The following is a 16,919-nucleotide window of genomic DNA, read 5'->3' as shown; positions in this document are numbered from 1 at the left end:
GAAAGCTTTTTACATTTATCAGCATTATTCTGACATTTGGTTACCAAGACATTCTGTAGCAACCTAGGTAGGTCTTTCAGTGACCTCATATATGGGAAACACACTCCACCTTACTTACACCTCGCTCCAGACAGCTTTATATCCTTCCTAAACCTTTCAATTATCTTTACAGAGTAAATTTCTTCATAACAGATGGAAAAAAAGCCTAATATAACATTTCTCCTCTGCAAGGATTTATTTACAGAGATAGTCAAAGAGTCATTTAATAGCATAATGATACTGCGAGGCCAGTTTGCAACATCACCTCTTATTTGAGAACTTGTACTTAGAGTACTGTCTGTATAAAAATGTATGTTGCTGTCAATACAGAAAAGAACAAGAGGGAAAAAAGCACCTCCATCAGCAACTTCGATATTTAGTTTTGATACATTGTTCCTGTATCACTCTTATGATAAATCCTAGTAACCTTCAAATCATGTAATTATGTCAGAGGTTCCTTAAGAGCCTAAATTAGATATATTTAAAACTTACTGAATTTTCCTCGTTTATACCTTTGTTAAACCCATCTAAAGAAAGCTTGTTGTCATAACTTAGTCTTTGAAAGCCTCCAAAGCTGCTTGCTGTTCACGATTCTATCATCTTTTCTGACAGAGTCTGTAGGTCATATTATCCCATCTGTTGTTTTCTTAATACATTAAGTGGTAACTGCAAAGATCACTCCTTTCCATTTTTGATAACTCTGCCATGTTTGCTTTTTCTAGTCCTCTGAAATACTCCCACCTCTTCTGGAGGTTAAGCAGCACTACAGGTGTTCCTATGTCTAATGTCAATGATTCATGACTCTTCAGAAATAATTGTCAGTAATTCATTCTTAGTTAAGTATACTTCACATCCTGGTTATGCTTTCTCATACTTACACAGTTATGGAGACATTCCATTCTTCCAAGCACATTGTTTGCTCTCACCAGCTCTTAACTGCCTTTACTGCAGTCACCCTTACTCCCTAATAGGCTTTTTCTTTTTTCCTTCGTTTTTGCCTTGAGAAAATACTTCAAATGTATTGGTATCATCTCATTTCTACTATTGGACCTGCTTGCCACCTAGTGTTCTCCATCCCAAATGATTTCAGGAATTCTTATGCGCTTACATCAACAACAATTTCTTCTTTTCCTCATTCTCCTCAAGACCTAATGACATCTTTTCATTTGGTTTGCTCTCTTGCCCCTACGGCAAATCACTGAGAAGAGGATGGGTCCAATACTAGGACCATTGCCAAAAGATTCAGGGAGTTAGACCAAAGTAATGCTTTTGTCTATGAAACTAAAATGCCTTTAAATTGCATTTAGCTCTTACCTGGCTGGATCTGGGTAGATTGGATGTTCCCGGGACCCTGCTCCATCGTAGCGAGATAATGAAATGAGGGAAGACTCCAGCAACCTCCTAAAAAGAAAAAAACAAATGACTAAGTCAGAGACCATCCAGGAGCATCCCTCCTATTTATGTCCTACTTGCTGAAGCCTCTTAAAACTATTTCTATCATTGGTGCAGAGAATTCTGCAACATACTAAACCACTGACTGATGGCATAAGTGTTTTTGTCACATAGCTATACAAAGTGTAATATTCTCACTATAAAAGAGAAAGAATACCTCGAGCAAGAAGAGTGGTCGCAAACCCACTTCCAAATTTCAAGGGAAAAATGCAGATGTTACTTTTCCTTTGGAGATAAGCTACCCCAGTTTGCCAGGTCCATAAACACTAACACTGCATTGGCCATCTGTCAAATTCATACCTACTCAAAGGTGGCCACATGTGGAATGGGCCAAGGAGCACGGGGCAAAGAACACAGCTTGGTATGGAGACACTAAGGACACTGCTGGCATATATTCATGGCAAAACATTCAATCTTAAGTCTCAAGGCTCAGAAAGAGAGGATTTTGGACACAGAAGTGTTCATTTCCTCTGCATCTTAATCAGTCACAGGGAGAGATACCAAATATTCACTCAAGAAGCAAATGTATGCAAATGCAGCCAGACAGCTTGAATACACGAGAAGCGAGTCTGAGTCATGAAGGCAGCAGAATCAAAGTATATAGCAGGAACATGTCCTCCACCGCGGCTTCTACATGCACCTCTAGCTAGCTTCTCGTCACAAAGCAGAGGATGGCATTGTTTCAAGACTGACTCATTCAAGCCTGCTGCAGCCATTACATTAACACTTACAAGAGAGATGATTTTGGGCGGGTGCGGAGAGTGGAAAAATCAACTACCAAAGTTTATAAGGCTGCTGAGTTCCCTTTCAAGTCTTTTTGTCTCGAAACTCCTGATAAAATCTGTTTTCCAGTCATTGTAACCCAAATTAAAATTGTTATGGTTTGAAAGTCAAAGAGATCCAACACCACATCTGTTCTCTTCACCCCCACACAGGCTCGGCGAGAAACATTTGAGTCTCTCAGCCTTAGCCCCATATACCTCCTTCGCAGGCAGCATTTGCAATGCAGGACAGCAAGCATCAACACAGGAAGCAGGATGATGGACCAGATCCACATCCAACCTCCCATTTGTAGCCAGCAAGTCAAAATATCACAAAAGAAAGAAGACAGTGAGAGCACAAGCCCAGCCAGAATGTTTCTCAGGTATATACAGTACAAATGCAAATGAGACACGTTTTCCCCAGTAGTAGCCTCCCCATCAGGCTCAAAAGACAAATCTGGATTGCATTCCAGGAATAAAATAAGTAAATAAAACCCTTGACTTTTACATTTTAAACCTAGAGTACAGGAAACAGCAAAAGATGGCTCCAGTTACTCAGAAAAGCACACATCTGCTGCAAAGCGCTAGGACTTTAGAGAAGGTAAAGAAGAAATCCTGTCCTCCCTGGCACAAAGTTGCTTGGCAACCATTTGTCTTACCCAAGAAGAGTTATTAAATCTCTCAACTTTGAGATGAATTAATTCCCCAAGTTACTGAGTCAAAAGCTCTAACCTTCAACACCGCTAGATATTAGGAAACCCTTGGCTCCCCAGAAAGTTATCATACTTCCATACTACCAAATCCTGTCTCCTGCTCTAAGTGTAGAAGTCAATATATGCCAAGGCAGGCAACCCAGAACAAATGGTACAACAGTTTTGCAAGACAGGTTGTAGTGACTGCAGGTCTATCACTCACACTATATATAAACTGCTATTATTACTTCTGGGGGGAAGAGGTGGATGGTTGAGCACGACTGTAACAGATACTCTACCTGTTCAGTCAACCGGTCCCTTTCTGAGCCACCAGCTCAGGGTTCAGAGACTGGGTTACTGGCACTGCAACATCAACACAGTCAAGCAGACTCTTGAGAGCTGCTTATACAGAGCACTCCAGCACCAGCTGAGGCTGCCACCCTTCTGAACAGCCCTGCGCAATCTCTTCTTGAGTGCTTCCCTCCGACAACGCAGGGCAGTCTATTAACAGTCTGCATCGGTGGTTTTATGTTCTGCAAAAGATGCTTCAAACCAGCAAAACCAGGGGAGTTTCCTTCCTCTGTCAGACCCAAGCCTGCAGCAAGACAAGTGGCATCCCACAGACCGCATGCAGCCCGTGAAGCACTCACTGCCCGGTATCCCAACAGCCGGTGAGCACGGAGCAGTGTTTTAGAGGATGGCACAGGAGCCAGGCTTTGCCCTGTGTTAGCAGCAGTCCCATGCCTGCCAGCTGTAGAGCTCAGCAGTGCTACCCCTGCTGGACTTCATCTGGCAGAAAGAGCTCCCACATCATGCAGATCCTGGCAGGGCCAGGTCAGCTCCCAGCCCTGGGAACAGCAGTCATCTCCTTGCGGGTACGAGCAACCTACACACAACGCCAGTGGTCTGCTGGGTGCCATTTCCTGCAAACCCAACAGTGCCCAGATGATGTGTGCACACAAATAACTGTCCAACTCATCGTCACTGTCAAGTCTTGGGGTTTATACAACGCACATGACGCCCTCTTTCCCAACCTTTTGGGCTCTCTCCACTAAATGACACAGCACAGTCAATGGGTCACAAGGGCAGATGACCAGCACATGCTGCACAGCCCAGCAGGATCTGTTAGAAAGGCATTTCCAGGTATTCTCCATCTATATATATTTTTTCTCTCCTTTGGAAACGCTGTCAATTGCCCAAAAAGGGCATTGAGTTAGCTGGATGACCCTCAGAAAGCAGCCAGCAGCTAAGCTGAAAGAAATCAAAACACAGACCAAGCAGAGGGCACCAAAAGGGTGTGCAAACAGGAGCAAGGCACACCCCACAGCATCTAGTACCATCGTGCCAGAAGGCACTCTGCTCATCTCTGAAACATCAGGCTTGAGGAAATCTTCAATCCCCAGGTTTAGGCCCCATCTGATCCTTGAAATAAACACCTGAAAAACCTTGCACTGCAGGGCATGTGTCACTTCAAATGAGCACCAAGTAAAGCACAAACCAACAGCTGCCTGAGCCACAGACTGATGCTCCACAGCCAGTTATCCAGAGAAACCAGCTTCCTATGGGCCTCAGAGCCCCATGATTTTACCTGAACCTTTGCAACTCCACCCCATGAAGCATCATCCACAGGACCCGCTCTCAGACCACACTGCCAGAGTTGAACGGTCTCTGCTGAAATGGTCTGGTCTGGCCAGTGGAGCCCTCCAAGCCTGCCAACACCAAAGACAGCTGCACTACACCACACCAAGGCATATGAGCCACTTAGTGAGGCCTCATTCAAATCACGTGGACCAAGATAATTCAGCTAAGAAACTGCTAGCAACTATTGATTCTTAATTATCTTACAACTGTGCCCTCTCCAGTCACTAAGGGCAACCAACAGGTGAGCATCGATAGATATAATAGCAGGCAAAAAACAAAACGAAAAAGGCAACGCGCAATCTCGTGAGATCCAGATGGATCTCTGCACTTCATGCTCCTGAGAATAACAAAATCTGTCCTGAAACCGCAGTACTGAACATGAATAAAATCTATTAACTAATTCATTCTAGACTAAGCCCTTGAGGTCCAAGTTACAGATCTGAATGCATCGGGTACTGACAAATGGCTTCAATAAAAGGGACGCTGCTATAAGCATCAATAAGGTGTCTAATTTGTGATGGCGACAGTGTAACCTCCTGTCCCTAAGGAAGGTGAGAATAAATGTTTTTAAAGTAAGTCACACTGCATATTATGTTGCATTCATAGCTTTTGCTACCCTAAGTCCTGAAAGAGACACAGACTGTATGTTTTCAGTAAGCTCAGTCTAATGTAGCCTAGTTCCCTGCCAAGATATACGCTGAGGTTAGGAGCAATTCTGTTAAGTAGAATAAAGACAATCCACGGACAAATAGCAGCAGCTCTGTTACAGGGAGGTGCTAGCCACTGATGTCTAACAGTTTCTGACAGACATGCAAAGAGAGAACAGAAATACACGTTGCTTGTATCTTCTTTGGAAAGATTTCAGTAGATCATGCTTGACTCCCCAATCCTTTCCGGAGCTTACTGCACTCTCCTCCCTGCTGCACCCCCCCAGCTCCATTTTTTGCTACCCAGATATATAACAGGCTAACACTAGGCTCTGTGGAAGCAACTGCTCCACTATATCTGTCTAGACAATATGAAATTGTCACAAATGACATCTAAAGTACAATTAACAGCGAAACTGCAATTTCCACTCTCCTCCCCCGCTCACCAGGAAAAATCACACATTATCATCCTCCAGGTTGTCAGTCAATGCCACGATGATGAAGATTAACTCTGCTCACCCTGGGAGATGCTTCTGGCCCGGCTTGCTAAAATAGGAGGAGGGGGATTGCGTTTTGTGCGTGTGTTTTTGTTTGTGATTGTTGTTTTAAAACTACTACACGAAGATATAAATGGCCCCTGCTCAGCAGCACTGGTATCTCAGCAGATGCCTTTTCTGCCAGACGTCAGGAACTACGGGACTGCTGCTCTGTGCTCGCTCCATCAACTCGGGTCTGCAAACAGCTGCACTACTGAGGGGAAAAAGGAAGCAAGGTCTGAGTTATGGCATGCCTTTGGATGAGAGAGAGAAGGAGAGCATGAATGTGCTGAACACTACAGGCAGAAAAGGAAAACTTATCAGGAATAAGCAGCTGAGTGCCAGAAGCTGCAGCCCGAGGAGGAGAAAAGTGAGGATAGGATCTCCTCACAGCACACCAACTATCAGACTGCACCACACTCCCCGGGGGCGAGGATCACCACCAAAGCCTCTTGGGACAGAGTGATTCATCTAGGCAGGCTTTGAGAAGACACTTAAACGCAGCAAATTTAACTTCTCAGTAACAATTTCTGGTGACATGTAATTCCTACACCAGATCTCAAGATGTGCTATCACAGCAGGCGCCTTACAGCATAGTGCTACTATCCAAACCACACCGAGGGAAGGGCTCTTCTCCCGAAAGGGAAGCACTATCAAGCAGCACTGAGGATTAGCTTCCCTACAACCAAAAGGTTGTGCAGTCAGCTTCCATCCTCCTAAGCCGCCGCACGCCAACAACCAGAGTAAATCGATAAAATGAAGTGCTCCAAGGACAGCCTACACTCCTACCCTACACATAATCCCAGCCTTCAGCTACACAGAGAGCCTAAAACAGAGCAATTCTTAATTACCCTTTGCAGGAGAAGTACATTGACAATTCTAGCAGCTTGTGAACTTCCTCCCCTGGTTTTACATCTTCCCTGGAAAGGCTTTTACAGCATTCCCTGCTGCTCATTTGGAAGTAAAGTTACTGCACTACTTCATATCACATCCCTTTTTCAGTCCTCTGACTTACAGCTAGCAATCAGTTCTCCCGAGCACTTGTCCCTGTGGATGTGCTCCTAATGAATGTAAAACACAGCAACAGCTTAAAACTAGATTCCCTTCAGTCATCCTCCTCTTCTGACAGCACAATGTTTAACATAAAGACAAGAAGAAAGCTGAAAGGTGAAGACAGCTGAATGTTCTCTGGCTCTCCAGTAACACTGCTACCCTCTCTCAAATTCTAAACTCAACCATTAACTGCTAACAAGTCCAGTTAATTCTTGGAGACCACTTATAGTCGCAGTAGAAGACTAGAAAGCTATGCTAAACAAAAACCTCAGCCAACACCATCCACTGGTTTTGTTTTTTCCCCCTTTCCTTCTCTCTGAAGAATAGGGAAGGATTATTTCAGACAACTCTGTATTGTGTTGCCCAATTTCAACGAGCAAATTGAAGTCACGTATGCAGAACCCATCAGGCATTTTGTTCCACAGCTCCATTTTCCCCAAAAGTTTTGTAGTCCCTGTCAAACAGCAAAACACTATCGCTATCACCGGTTTCATATTCAAGCCTAAAATAAAAAAGCAATCAGCATGCAGTTCTAAAGATTGCCTGACAAGATGATTTCTAAAATTAAGTCCTTAACAGAATCTACCCTGATACCTCTAAGTTTACATTTCTAGACTGTTTAAACTTTCTCGTGGCTATGGTTAGTCATCGCGAGCCTGGCATCAAGACTGAATTAAGGCAGATCGCAAGCAGATGATTAGAAGTGAAGAGGTGTTCAAAGAAGGATATGCTTTTCTTAAGACAGTTGTAACCACCTACAAGGTGTAGACACCTAGATAAATACAAAAGACAGATAACCCCAGAACTTCAGTGCTGATGAACACATCAGTGCTCAGTTTTGCAGTTCTGAGTTGCTCCTCCAGCCTCTTGTTCCCATCTCTGCTATGCAGCTCCTCATCCTAGAGCTGGTAGGCTGCCTCTCTCAGGGGTATCCAAGCCCCATTAGGCATTCTTTTGATCCTATGTTCTTTGGTTTGTGTTTTTTTTTTTTTTTTTTTTTTTTTGGGGGGGTGTAACCTTTACAATAAAGTTTCCTTTCTTTAGGAAAAGGAGGAAACAGTGACAGCAAAGACGCAATCACAGATATGTTCTAAACATGGACTCTGTAGGACATTTTGGCCTGTTTGGGAGAGTTTGCACTAACTCCGAAGGGCAGACAGGGACAGCGAAGGCATACTACCCAGCTGAAGGTGTGGAGTTGTCAGAGAACCTGAATCTGTTTTCCTGGAGGAGAAGCAGGTTGGATACAGAACAGTGCTCATGAAAAAACATTTTCCCATTTCACTGATTCGGAGCAAGAATCCTGTAGAAAACAAGCTTTAAGTGTTTCTTAGTCAGAAAACAGCACATCAGGTCTTCAGCCAAGACAGAAAGGGGGAAAGAGTGCAGGGAAAAGGAAACAAAGAACTGTAGGTAAGAGTACTAACAGTTAAAATAAAGGTTGGGATTCAAGTTCTAATCGTGAGACAGGGAGCAGACAGTTCCAAGAGAACACAATTAACTCTTCAGCACTTAGCCACTTCCATTTAACTACCCCATGATAAATTCTACTATTTCTGCACGTTTGTGCTCTGACTAGGAACTTCAACCTCCACCTGATGCCATTGGAGCTACACAGCACCTTCGAGTTCATCACAGGAAGGTTGGTGGCTCTAAGAAAGATAACAAATTCCCTAAGTGGACCCAAGGTCACATTCTTAATCTATTGCTTCACTTGCTGACAAAGGCCATGCATCAGAACAGAAGATGAGGGATCATTATGCAGAGGTCCTCATCACACAGCACCCATGGAATAATTAATGTGTTATTTCAACTGGCGAGAGGAAGCACGCATCTGTGATAGACATTAAAAGGGTCAAGTGCAGCTATGACAGCATTGATTAGTTTGCCAATAACTCTGAAATTAAAAGAGCAACGAAAGATTGTACACTCTCATTTTGCAGCGATAAGACTTGGGGTGGGGGGGAGAAATTTAAACCAACTCCAGCTTGAGCTCCTGCACAGGCTGCTTGGCTTTACAGTAAGGGGTTTATAACAGTGCTCAGAATGGGACAGGCACTTCAGCTAAGCTGCAGACAGACATCACATACCTTTCACCTGGACTCTAACATGTGATTATATCAGAAATTCAGCTAACTGGGTCCTAGTCATCACGGTTATGAAAAAAAGGTGTGAAAGCCCAGCCAGAACATAGGCAACGTGCTGAACTCCCTGAGCCTGCAGACACCTTTATTCTTCTGAGGGTTGTTCTACCTGCCCTCATATGCAGAGTGTATGCTTCACATTCTCCTTGTTCTGGGAGTTCCCAACACCACAGATTGTGTGGACAGCAGAAAGCTCTGCTTACCCACGCATGCAGATCTGCGTCAGCTTCTGGGATAATTACATAGGACTCCCGCTTCTCCATAGGGAATTGAAGAGGAGGTGTCTTTCCTGAGGGGGCAGAAGCCATACTGTTATCTCTGTAGGTTTCTAAGGCTATGAAAACAGAGGTCCCTCTGCACATCAATCACTTCCTTTAGCTCAGGCTGAAATAATGAAAAGACGTGGGTCAACAGATGACCTGCAGGACAATTCAGCCACTTACCCCAGCCCTCCCACTTCACGAAGACGGGGGAAGGATTTAATACTAACGCATTCTGAGCAGAAAAATGAGTCAGTTTCCTGGCAGATAATGAACCCTGTTTATTCACAGACTTGAGTTCCAGCAGGTGCTTTCTCAAGAAGAGCAAGGGAGGGGGCCAGTTACATCATCACACAAACAGCCATTTGGCGCAATCAGTTAAATATGTATGTGGAAAACATTTGAAATGCACGTTAGCTATTCAACAGACCAGAACGGCTCAACTGGAGAAATCTAGAATCATCACTATTTTGGTTACAGTTGTATTACGGACTCAGATCACAGGTCCCCCCCCCCTTCTCTCTCTCTCTCCACTTGGCTCCAGGACTAGGCAGTAAGTGTGCGCTCCACTGCAAATTCTACAGCCCAGATTCTGTAATAAGGAGCGAATAATTGGATGAGGGCACGTTGTCCCCAGGCACACTGTGCCGTGTGCATTTATAAAGAGCGTGAAAAATAAGCGCACGCACGCAATATATGTAAGTGACTGCACATCTAATGATTGAGGGCTTATATTAGCATAAAAAAGAGGCACATTATACCGCCAACATCTCCAGCTCCACCCCACACTCAAGAAAGCTACAAAAATCATTTAGTTGAGCAAGTGGGACTGAAATAGGAGGTCTGAGAGCCTGCCCACAGCTTGTTTCTTGGCAAAAGGAAAAAAAAATTAAGAGATTGTTTTCACGTTCCTTACCTGAAGCCAGACAACAAGATGGATGAATTGGGGCTAGATGATTTAGGCATGTCAAAGACCACTATTAACCATAAGCTGAGAGTGATCTCCAATACAGAACACCACGTTTATGTGAACTCAACGTACGTAGCTAATAGGTGAACATGAGCAACTGCTCCAGATCAGGTGAGCCTGCCTGGATACGCTGCCCATGCTGCTGCTGTTGGAGCAGGAGGCTGCAGGGAAGCCACGTGCAGACAGCACAGGACACAGACAGCCTAACAAAGAGACATCTTCCAAGAGAGGGGAAGCTATCTGCACTTCTCCGTGCCTGTAAGAAAGCTGAGAAATACTGTTTTACATTATCCTCAAACAGCTATCTGCTTTATCTGGTTGAAGTCAGCTGTCCTCCAGCTTCTAAGCAATCTGTCTTTACTCAGCATCTTTGTTCTGTGGTCATCTCAGACAGCCCAGCTCTCCCACCCTCCCCAAAAGAAACCTCTGACACCAAAACCAGACCCCCACCCCTTTAGCTCTCATTGTTCTGCAGGAGAAACAAAAACGTAGGACATTTTGGAAGCATGCTCCTCTTCCATCCTAACTGAGAAATTTCCACAAGTTCCCCTGCTGCCATGCAGGAGCAGGTGCATAAAGAGCCAAGTACTTTACCTGAACAATTCCACGAACAGAGACCTGTCGGGAAACAGATCTTCACTTTCCTGAAACTGTAGAAAAACCTTACCTATTTATTTTATAGGTGAACACCTCACTGCTAGGCCTGGGCTACCAAGAAAGAGGTAAGAGAAGGAAGGTGGTTTGGCTGAGGAAACACCACGAAGGTGTTTTGAGAAGGCAGAGAGTGTTGCTGCTATACCTGCACAGTTTACAAGCCAAACTGTTGCAAGAGTAACGAGGGAAGAAATCTCTGTTTGTGTGCTACAGCCATTGCTGTGTATTTAAATTCAGGCCAACGAAAAGAAAAGAAGGCTTAAGCCTTTCTCCAAGTTTGGCAAAAACTGCACATGCTCAGCTTTCTAAAGTACAGTGGGAAGCTCAGCAGCAGGGAGTAACCTCTATTAGTCACTACAAGAGGCGAAACACAAGCATCATTTTTTCCCCGCACCAACTTTCAGTAAGGAAGTAGATGCAAAAAGCAGCCTTAAATTATTCTTAAGCCAGGAAACCAGTCGTCAAAGGCAAGGGGAGGAACATTTGTGCAAGAGAGGGCACTTCTTTCACTTGCTCTTCTACATAACAACTAGCAGCATATTCAAGAGCCCGAACTTGTAGCACTTCAGTAAAACAGAGCCTTTCCTGACCACACAGACACAGCACACTTGGTCTGGAAAAAAACAAAGCTGCAAGATCGGCAGCAAAAGCCTCAGGGCTCACACAGACACCAAGTGACCGCTCAGATATCGCTGCAGCCTCTCCTACAGTTCACGCTGTTGTCACGTTTCCATGATGAAAGCCATTGCTATTTTTAGTAAAGGCCAAATAAACAATGCTAGCTCAGTTTGTCCACAACCTGCACATCTCACCCTCAATGCAGCAAATCACGTTAAAATACTCATGTCACCTTCAGACTAGCACTTTGCTTTATGTTCAACACTGACAATTTTTTTTTCATTCCTCTACGTCCAGGCTAACGTTGCCAGAAATCAGGCCCCTACCCCACAGTTTTGCCCTTCTCCCCTACCACAAACCTGATTCACTTTTCTCTGCCTGCAACCCCCTTTGTAATTTCTCTTTATCCCACTGTTCCTTACTCGCTACTGAGATATTACTCATCTCTATCACAATCACTTGTGATGAGCATCTCTGGGATTTCTTAACAAGCTTGAAAAGAGCACAGCATAAACTTCTCAGAAGTACCACTTCGGCCTATGAAGCCTACAAGGTTTGCAAGAAAATCCTTTCCACAGCACCTAAAAAAAAGACACTAACATGAGACAGGTCTAAGACCTTTATCATTTTTTTCCTTGTATACCTTATCTAAGGCTATCTGTCCTTCTAATGCATGACCTGGCCAAAATTTATCTGTGTTTAATACAGTCTTACAAGCTTTTTTGTTTTTGCTTTGAGGGCTACACACCATCAGCTTAAACTGATCACTGTGTCCAAAATACAAGTGTCAGGACCAGCAAGGCTTCCAGCAGAAAGGGGCCTGAGTGTAAGGGCCCCAGAGAAATGCAAACCCGCTCAGTATGCACTGTTGGACAGGTTGGTTTGGAGTTGGCACAGGAAACATTCACAGTGATGTCTGGTCTGAGCAGTCAGCACTGCACTGCTGCATCTCTTCTTTACAGCTCGGCGATGTGCCGTCCTCCTGCTCGACTCCCCCCCCTTTTTAAGTGGACTCAATACGTCACTGCTGCAATAAATATCAAATATTTGAATAAACAAGCCACAGTTGCTGTAAGCAATTAGGAAAAAATAGTAACAACATTGTTTTTGTTAATTATGGAACAAAACAAGGCTGGATACACTAGGTACGTGTTCTGTCTCTGCGACAAGATGCATTTTGTAGCTTTAGGCAAGGCTGCAGTTCCCCCATGCTTCAGCTTCCTCCCCTCCAAAAAAAGCAAAGGGAGAAGCACTACGCTTTTCTATTTTAGGCCACCTCTAGCCAATTTGATGATACATTTCGGTCATAGAAATGTCTCCTAGGAGGCAACTCTGCACCCACGGCAGAGGGCACAGAAATGTTCTGGTTGCTTTGTTTTTAAGGCTAGGATATGAGCGACATGCGCCTTTACATTCGGTGCTTTATGTGGTGAAAAAGCTCCCCGAAGCCAATATATGCAGAGATCTGAACCAGCTGGTCAGTTACACCAGAAACTAGAGCAGCACATCAGAGGCTCAGGCTCTAGCAGGAGCTCCACACCGAGCTTTAGAAGTGACTACAGCACTTAGCGTCGCCGGGCAGGAACGTGGCTGTCCCTACCCTGCCAGTCCAGTTTAATCCCAGCCTGACCACAAGTCAACACCAGAGCTACAATTTCGAATCGGAAGAGGCATCCCTCGTGGTCATGAGTAAGCCATGCTTATTTGCATCAGGAAAAAGAAAAAAAAAAAAGCCAACACACACAACCATTCACTGACTTCTTATGGTGAAGCCTAAAAGTTTGGGTAAGAGTTAAAGGCATACTTGAACAAAATAAACACAGCCCCATAGAAAAGGTGGCCACTCAAACTCCAGTCAGCACCTGCCAAGCATTCCTCCAGAAAATAAGCCACGCATTATGCAGGTCTTCAAAGGAAGAGCATCTATTTAAATGCAGACAAAATCCTCCAAGAAGGCAGACTGTAAAGAAAGGTCTGCTCCGGGCTTGGTAGACAATGAGCATGAATTTGTGACAAGTTCTGTGAAGTTGGCTAGCTCTCTTACATCTTCAATTTACAGGTATTCGCTTGTCAGAAAAATATCTTTCACCTTGAGATCCAAATCCACCCCTTTCAAAACCTGACAAAAGCCAAGAGGCTAAGCTGCTGCCTTGCTTTCATTCAGGACCAGAGCCATTTCCCCTCAGGATCCCCATTCATACCTTTCCCCAAACACTGAAGAGCTTGCAAATGTCTGGTGGCTAAGTAGATAAGCTGCAATTTAGGACTGGAGGTGGGGAGGCATGGGACCTCGGGCTATCTATTTTTTCCCCTGTTTACAAGAACTCGAACTTTTCGGTTCTGCAAGGAGATGGGGAAAGCAAGGAGCAGAAGCAACATTACCACCTTGTGGCGGCAAGGCAATATGGAAATGAAATGAGCTCAGAGGGAAATGGACTGGGTGCTCCTTTTCGTACCTGGTGTGCGTATGGAGAGCTATGTGCTGCCAGAAAGGCCGTCAGGACTAAAGAAAACCATGGTATGAGCTCAAGTCCCACACAGCCTCCAGGCCCTCACACGCCTGGCAGGAGCTCGGCACAGGGGCCTGGGGCTGCCTAGCAGCTGAAGCCACAGGGAGAGCACTCACACCTTACTAAGGGCAACACCACAGCCAAACTCTCTCCACACACAGTGTTGGTGGCTGGACTGCTTTCATAATCCTACATACAACCTCCCCATCTCAGCCAAGTGCCACCATCTCGGCTCAGGGGAGAAGCCTCCCAGACAACAGGCAGGAGTTCATACCAACACCAACTCCCCCACCTCACACGCACTTCTACCCCTGCACATGGCAAAACCTAGGATGGTTCAAAAGACTTTTCAGGTTTTCAGGCAGCTTCAATAGCCTGAAAACTAAACTGGTGAGCAAGGCGATGTATTCTTAAAGCAGGCCCACGAGTTGCTCATACCTCAGCCTGCACAACGTGACCTCAGGAACCAGCACAATGCAGTGGTTAGAGGAGCCTGGCGTAATTGTCAGACGAGGCTTCTCAACGCAAGAATAAGGACAACAAAACACCTTTCCTCATGAAACACAGGCTTCTTTCAAACCTGCCTGGCAATAAGACAGGGCTCACCTTTCATTTACAGTAATTCATTTAAATCTCTAGTCAAAACAAACAGGTAAACAACATTGAGATTTCCCCCTTAGCACAATATGAGCAGCTACAGCTTGAACGCGTAGAGGACAAGTTTCACCTTGTACATTTCTCTTCCCTGTTTCATAGGATGAGATTTGAGTTACATGAACAGGGACACAGGTGGCACTACGTGCTCCTTGCATCCCTGCTTGAAAGATTATGCCTTGGTGTGTCATGCCAGAATACAAAAACAACAGAAGATTTAAAACCAGAGGATTTTATTTATTTATTTAGAGTAACAACTCACTAGTTCCTTAGAGATCACTGGTATCGTATTGAAATGGCCAGAGGTGGCATTTGAAGATGTGGATCAGGTTTATCAGACAGCATGGCACCGTACCTCTCTCATTAGCTGAGGAGCTGAAATAGGTGTCAGGAAGGACTGCCACTAGGCTTTTGTATTTTATACATCATTTTCTTAAGAAGGTGACACCAGCTACTCGTAAGCAAGCAGCTGACTAGGATTCTCTCTCATCCCCTGTTCAACTTTTCATTATAAACCTGAATTGGCCGATGCAGCAACAATGGCTTAAGGTACTTACAGGATCTTTTCCCTCACTGAGGTTACAATATTAACACAATGCTTCCTTCACACATTTTTTTAATTAAAGTTATAGAAAAATTAAACTAGCTAACATCTGTTGCTCAATTATCTTTGCTTCATCCAGATCTTGCCAATTGCTCCTATCACCGATTTCATGCAGCACATTTCACATGCCAACTTCAGGGATTTCTAGGGCTCTTTTCACTTTGATGTTAGAAGTGAGGCAAAAAATCAATCCACAGGGGAAAAAACCCTACATTTTAATTAATGAGATCAGCCTGGAGAACCTCAGAAAAGCTGAAGCTCAATCTCAGCAACTTCTGCTTAAGGTAGACCATGGCCTTCCCCAACTTCATACATCCCTGACACAGCTTCGAGCTCCTCACTGCCTGTGCTGCTTTCATGCCAAGCTGAGTATGACAAGACTGCTGCACCACCGAGGCTCTCAGTGACACACGCCGCCTATTAGAGGTGCCAGAGCTGTTAGTCAGGAATAGCTTCATTACATGCTTATTAGTGCCTCCGTGATTAGCCCAAGATAATTAATCCAGCACCATCAGAAAGAGCAGAATTCTCTCTACCCAGATGGTGTAACTGCATCAACAGAATTCAAAGAGGAACAACCTTCATTAAAGTACCTATTAACTTAATTGACCCTCTACGGCAACTTCTTCTCAGCAAGACGCTTTTCGGCCAGGCAAGCCAGGTCAAGAAATGGATCCTGCCCATGGACTGGCAAGGGGAGTACACGCACTATTTCCAGATGCAATTTCTGTCTTAAATTTTTCAGCTAGCCTTTGAATAAAGAGCTCGATTGCCCTACGAGGACATCTAATGGAGAAACAAAGAAAAACAGAAGATAAGATGCAGGTTTGGAGCAAATAGATGTACCCCAGTGCTAAGACCTACCTAACCTGAGGTTCACAGGCACAAATTACATTGATTGAAAGTAGGTATCAGTCATCACTTGCTTCCTCGGGCTCAAAGACTCTCCTCCTCTCCTCTCTTTCCCCATCACTGTATTACAAAGCTTAAACCTCAGGAACCTTAGTCACCATCTTTGCACACTTCTAGAGCTGCAAAAATTAATACACCTTTTGGATGCTGCTGTGCAGAAGTGGTTCATTGCCCATTACAGGAGCACAATCTAGGTCTGGGAGGCTAGGCAGCTGGCCCTGAGTGCGCTCATTCTAGGGGGAAAAATAGGTAAGTGGCTGCTTGCTGACTTGTACAGCTCTGGGAGGGAAAATATAATATAGCCTGAGAAAGGGGGAAAAAATGACACCTGCAGGACACAGGTATCCCACGAGCAGGGTTCCTTTTAAGGGGAAGGATTTGATAAAGCTCCCCACAGGTCCACGCAGCACGTTTAACAGGAAAGCAAATGAAGCTTTGCTTCAAGGAAATTGCCACAAGCATTTTACTACCAGAGCGCTCCCTGCTCCTTACCTCCCTACTCCACAGTCACCTTAACTTCAGCTCGAAGCAGAAGCCCGTGCCGTGCCTTTTCTCAAGGGAAGTCTGACAACAGAAGCAGGTTTTGTACTGTAGGAATTCCTCTGGAATTAGGCTCACTTATTGAGCTACGTGCCCCAGATTCATCCACCCTTGCAAAAAACATCTGTTTGCACAGGCAACCAGGTAGAAAGCTGACCCTGCACAGATGCTACAACCACGAAGGAGACAGCAGCAACCAGCACCTGCAAAGTGACCCAGAGATTTAGTTACA

At 44.7% G+C, this 16,919-nt stretch overlaps 1 protein-coding gene across 3 annotated transcripts in view; it reads right to left on the bottom strand.

Moving 5' to 3' along the window:
* The window catches only part of AMBRA1 (autophagy and beclin 1 regulator 1), a 129,074-nt gene that overhangs the window by 96,220 nt on the left and 15,935 nt on the right, over positions 1-16,919 (bottom strand). For all 3 annotated transcript variants that reach the window (XM_027459350.3, XM_027459352.3, XM_038180476.2), the window contains exon 8: positions 1,354-1,440. In XM_027459350.3, coding sequence (XP_027315151.1) covers positions 1,354-1,440 — 87 coding nt within the window. The remainder of the gene's footprint in view (positions 1-1,353; positions 1,441-16,919) is intronic.

This window comes from Anas platyrhynchos, chromosome 5, assembly GCF_047663525.1.
Source record: "Anas platyrhynchos isolate ZD024472 breed Pekin duck chromosome 5, IASCAAS_PekinDuck_T2T, whole genome shotgun sequence".
Classification (NCBI taxonomy): domain Eukaryota; kingdom Metazoa; phylum Chordata; class Aves; order Anseriformes; family Anatidae; genus Anas; species Anas platyrhynchos.
The sequence above is the reverse complement of the archived record's forward strand: the minus strand, read 5'-3'. Positions and strand labels throughout refer to the sequence as shown.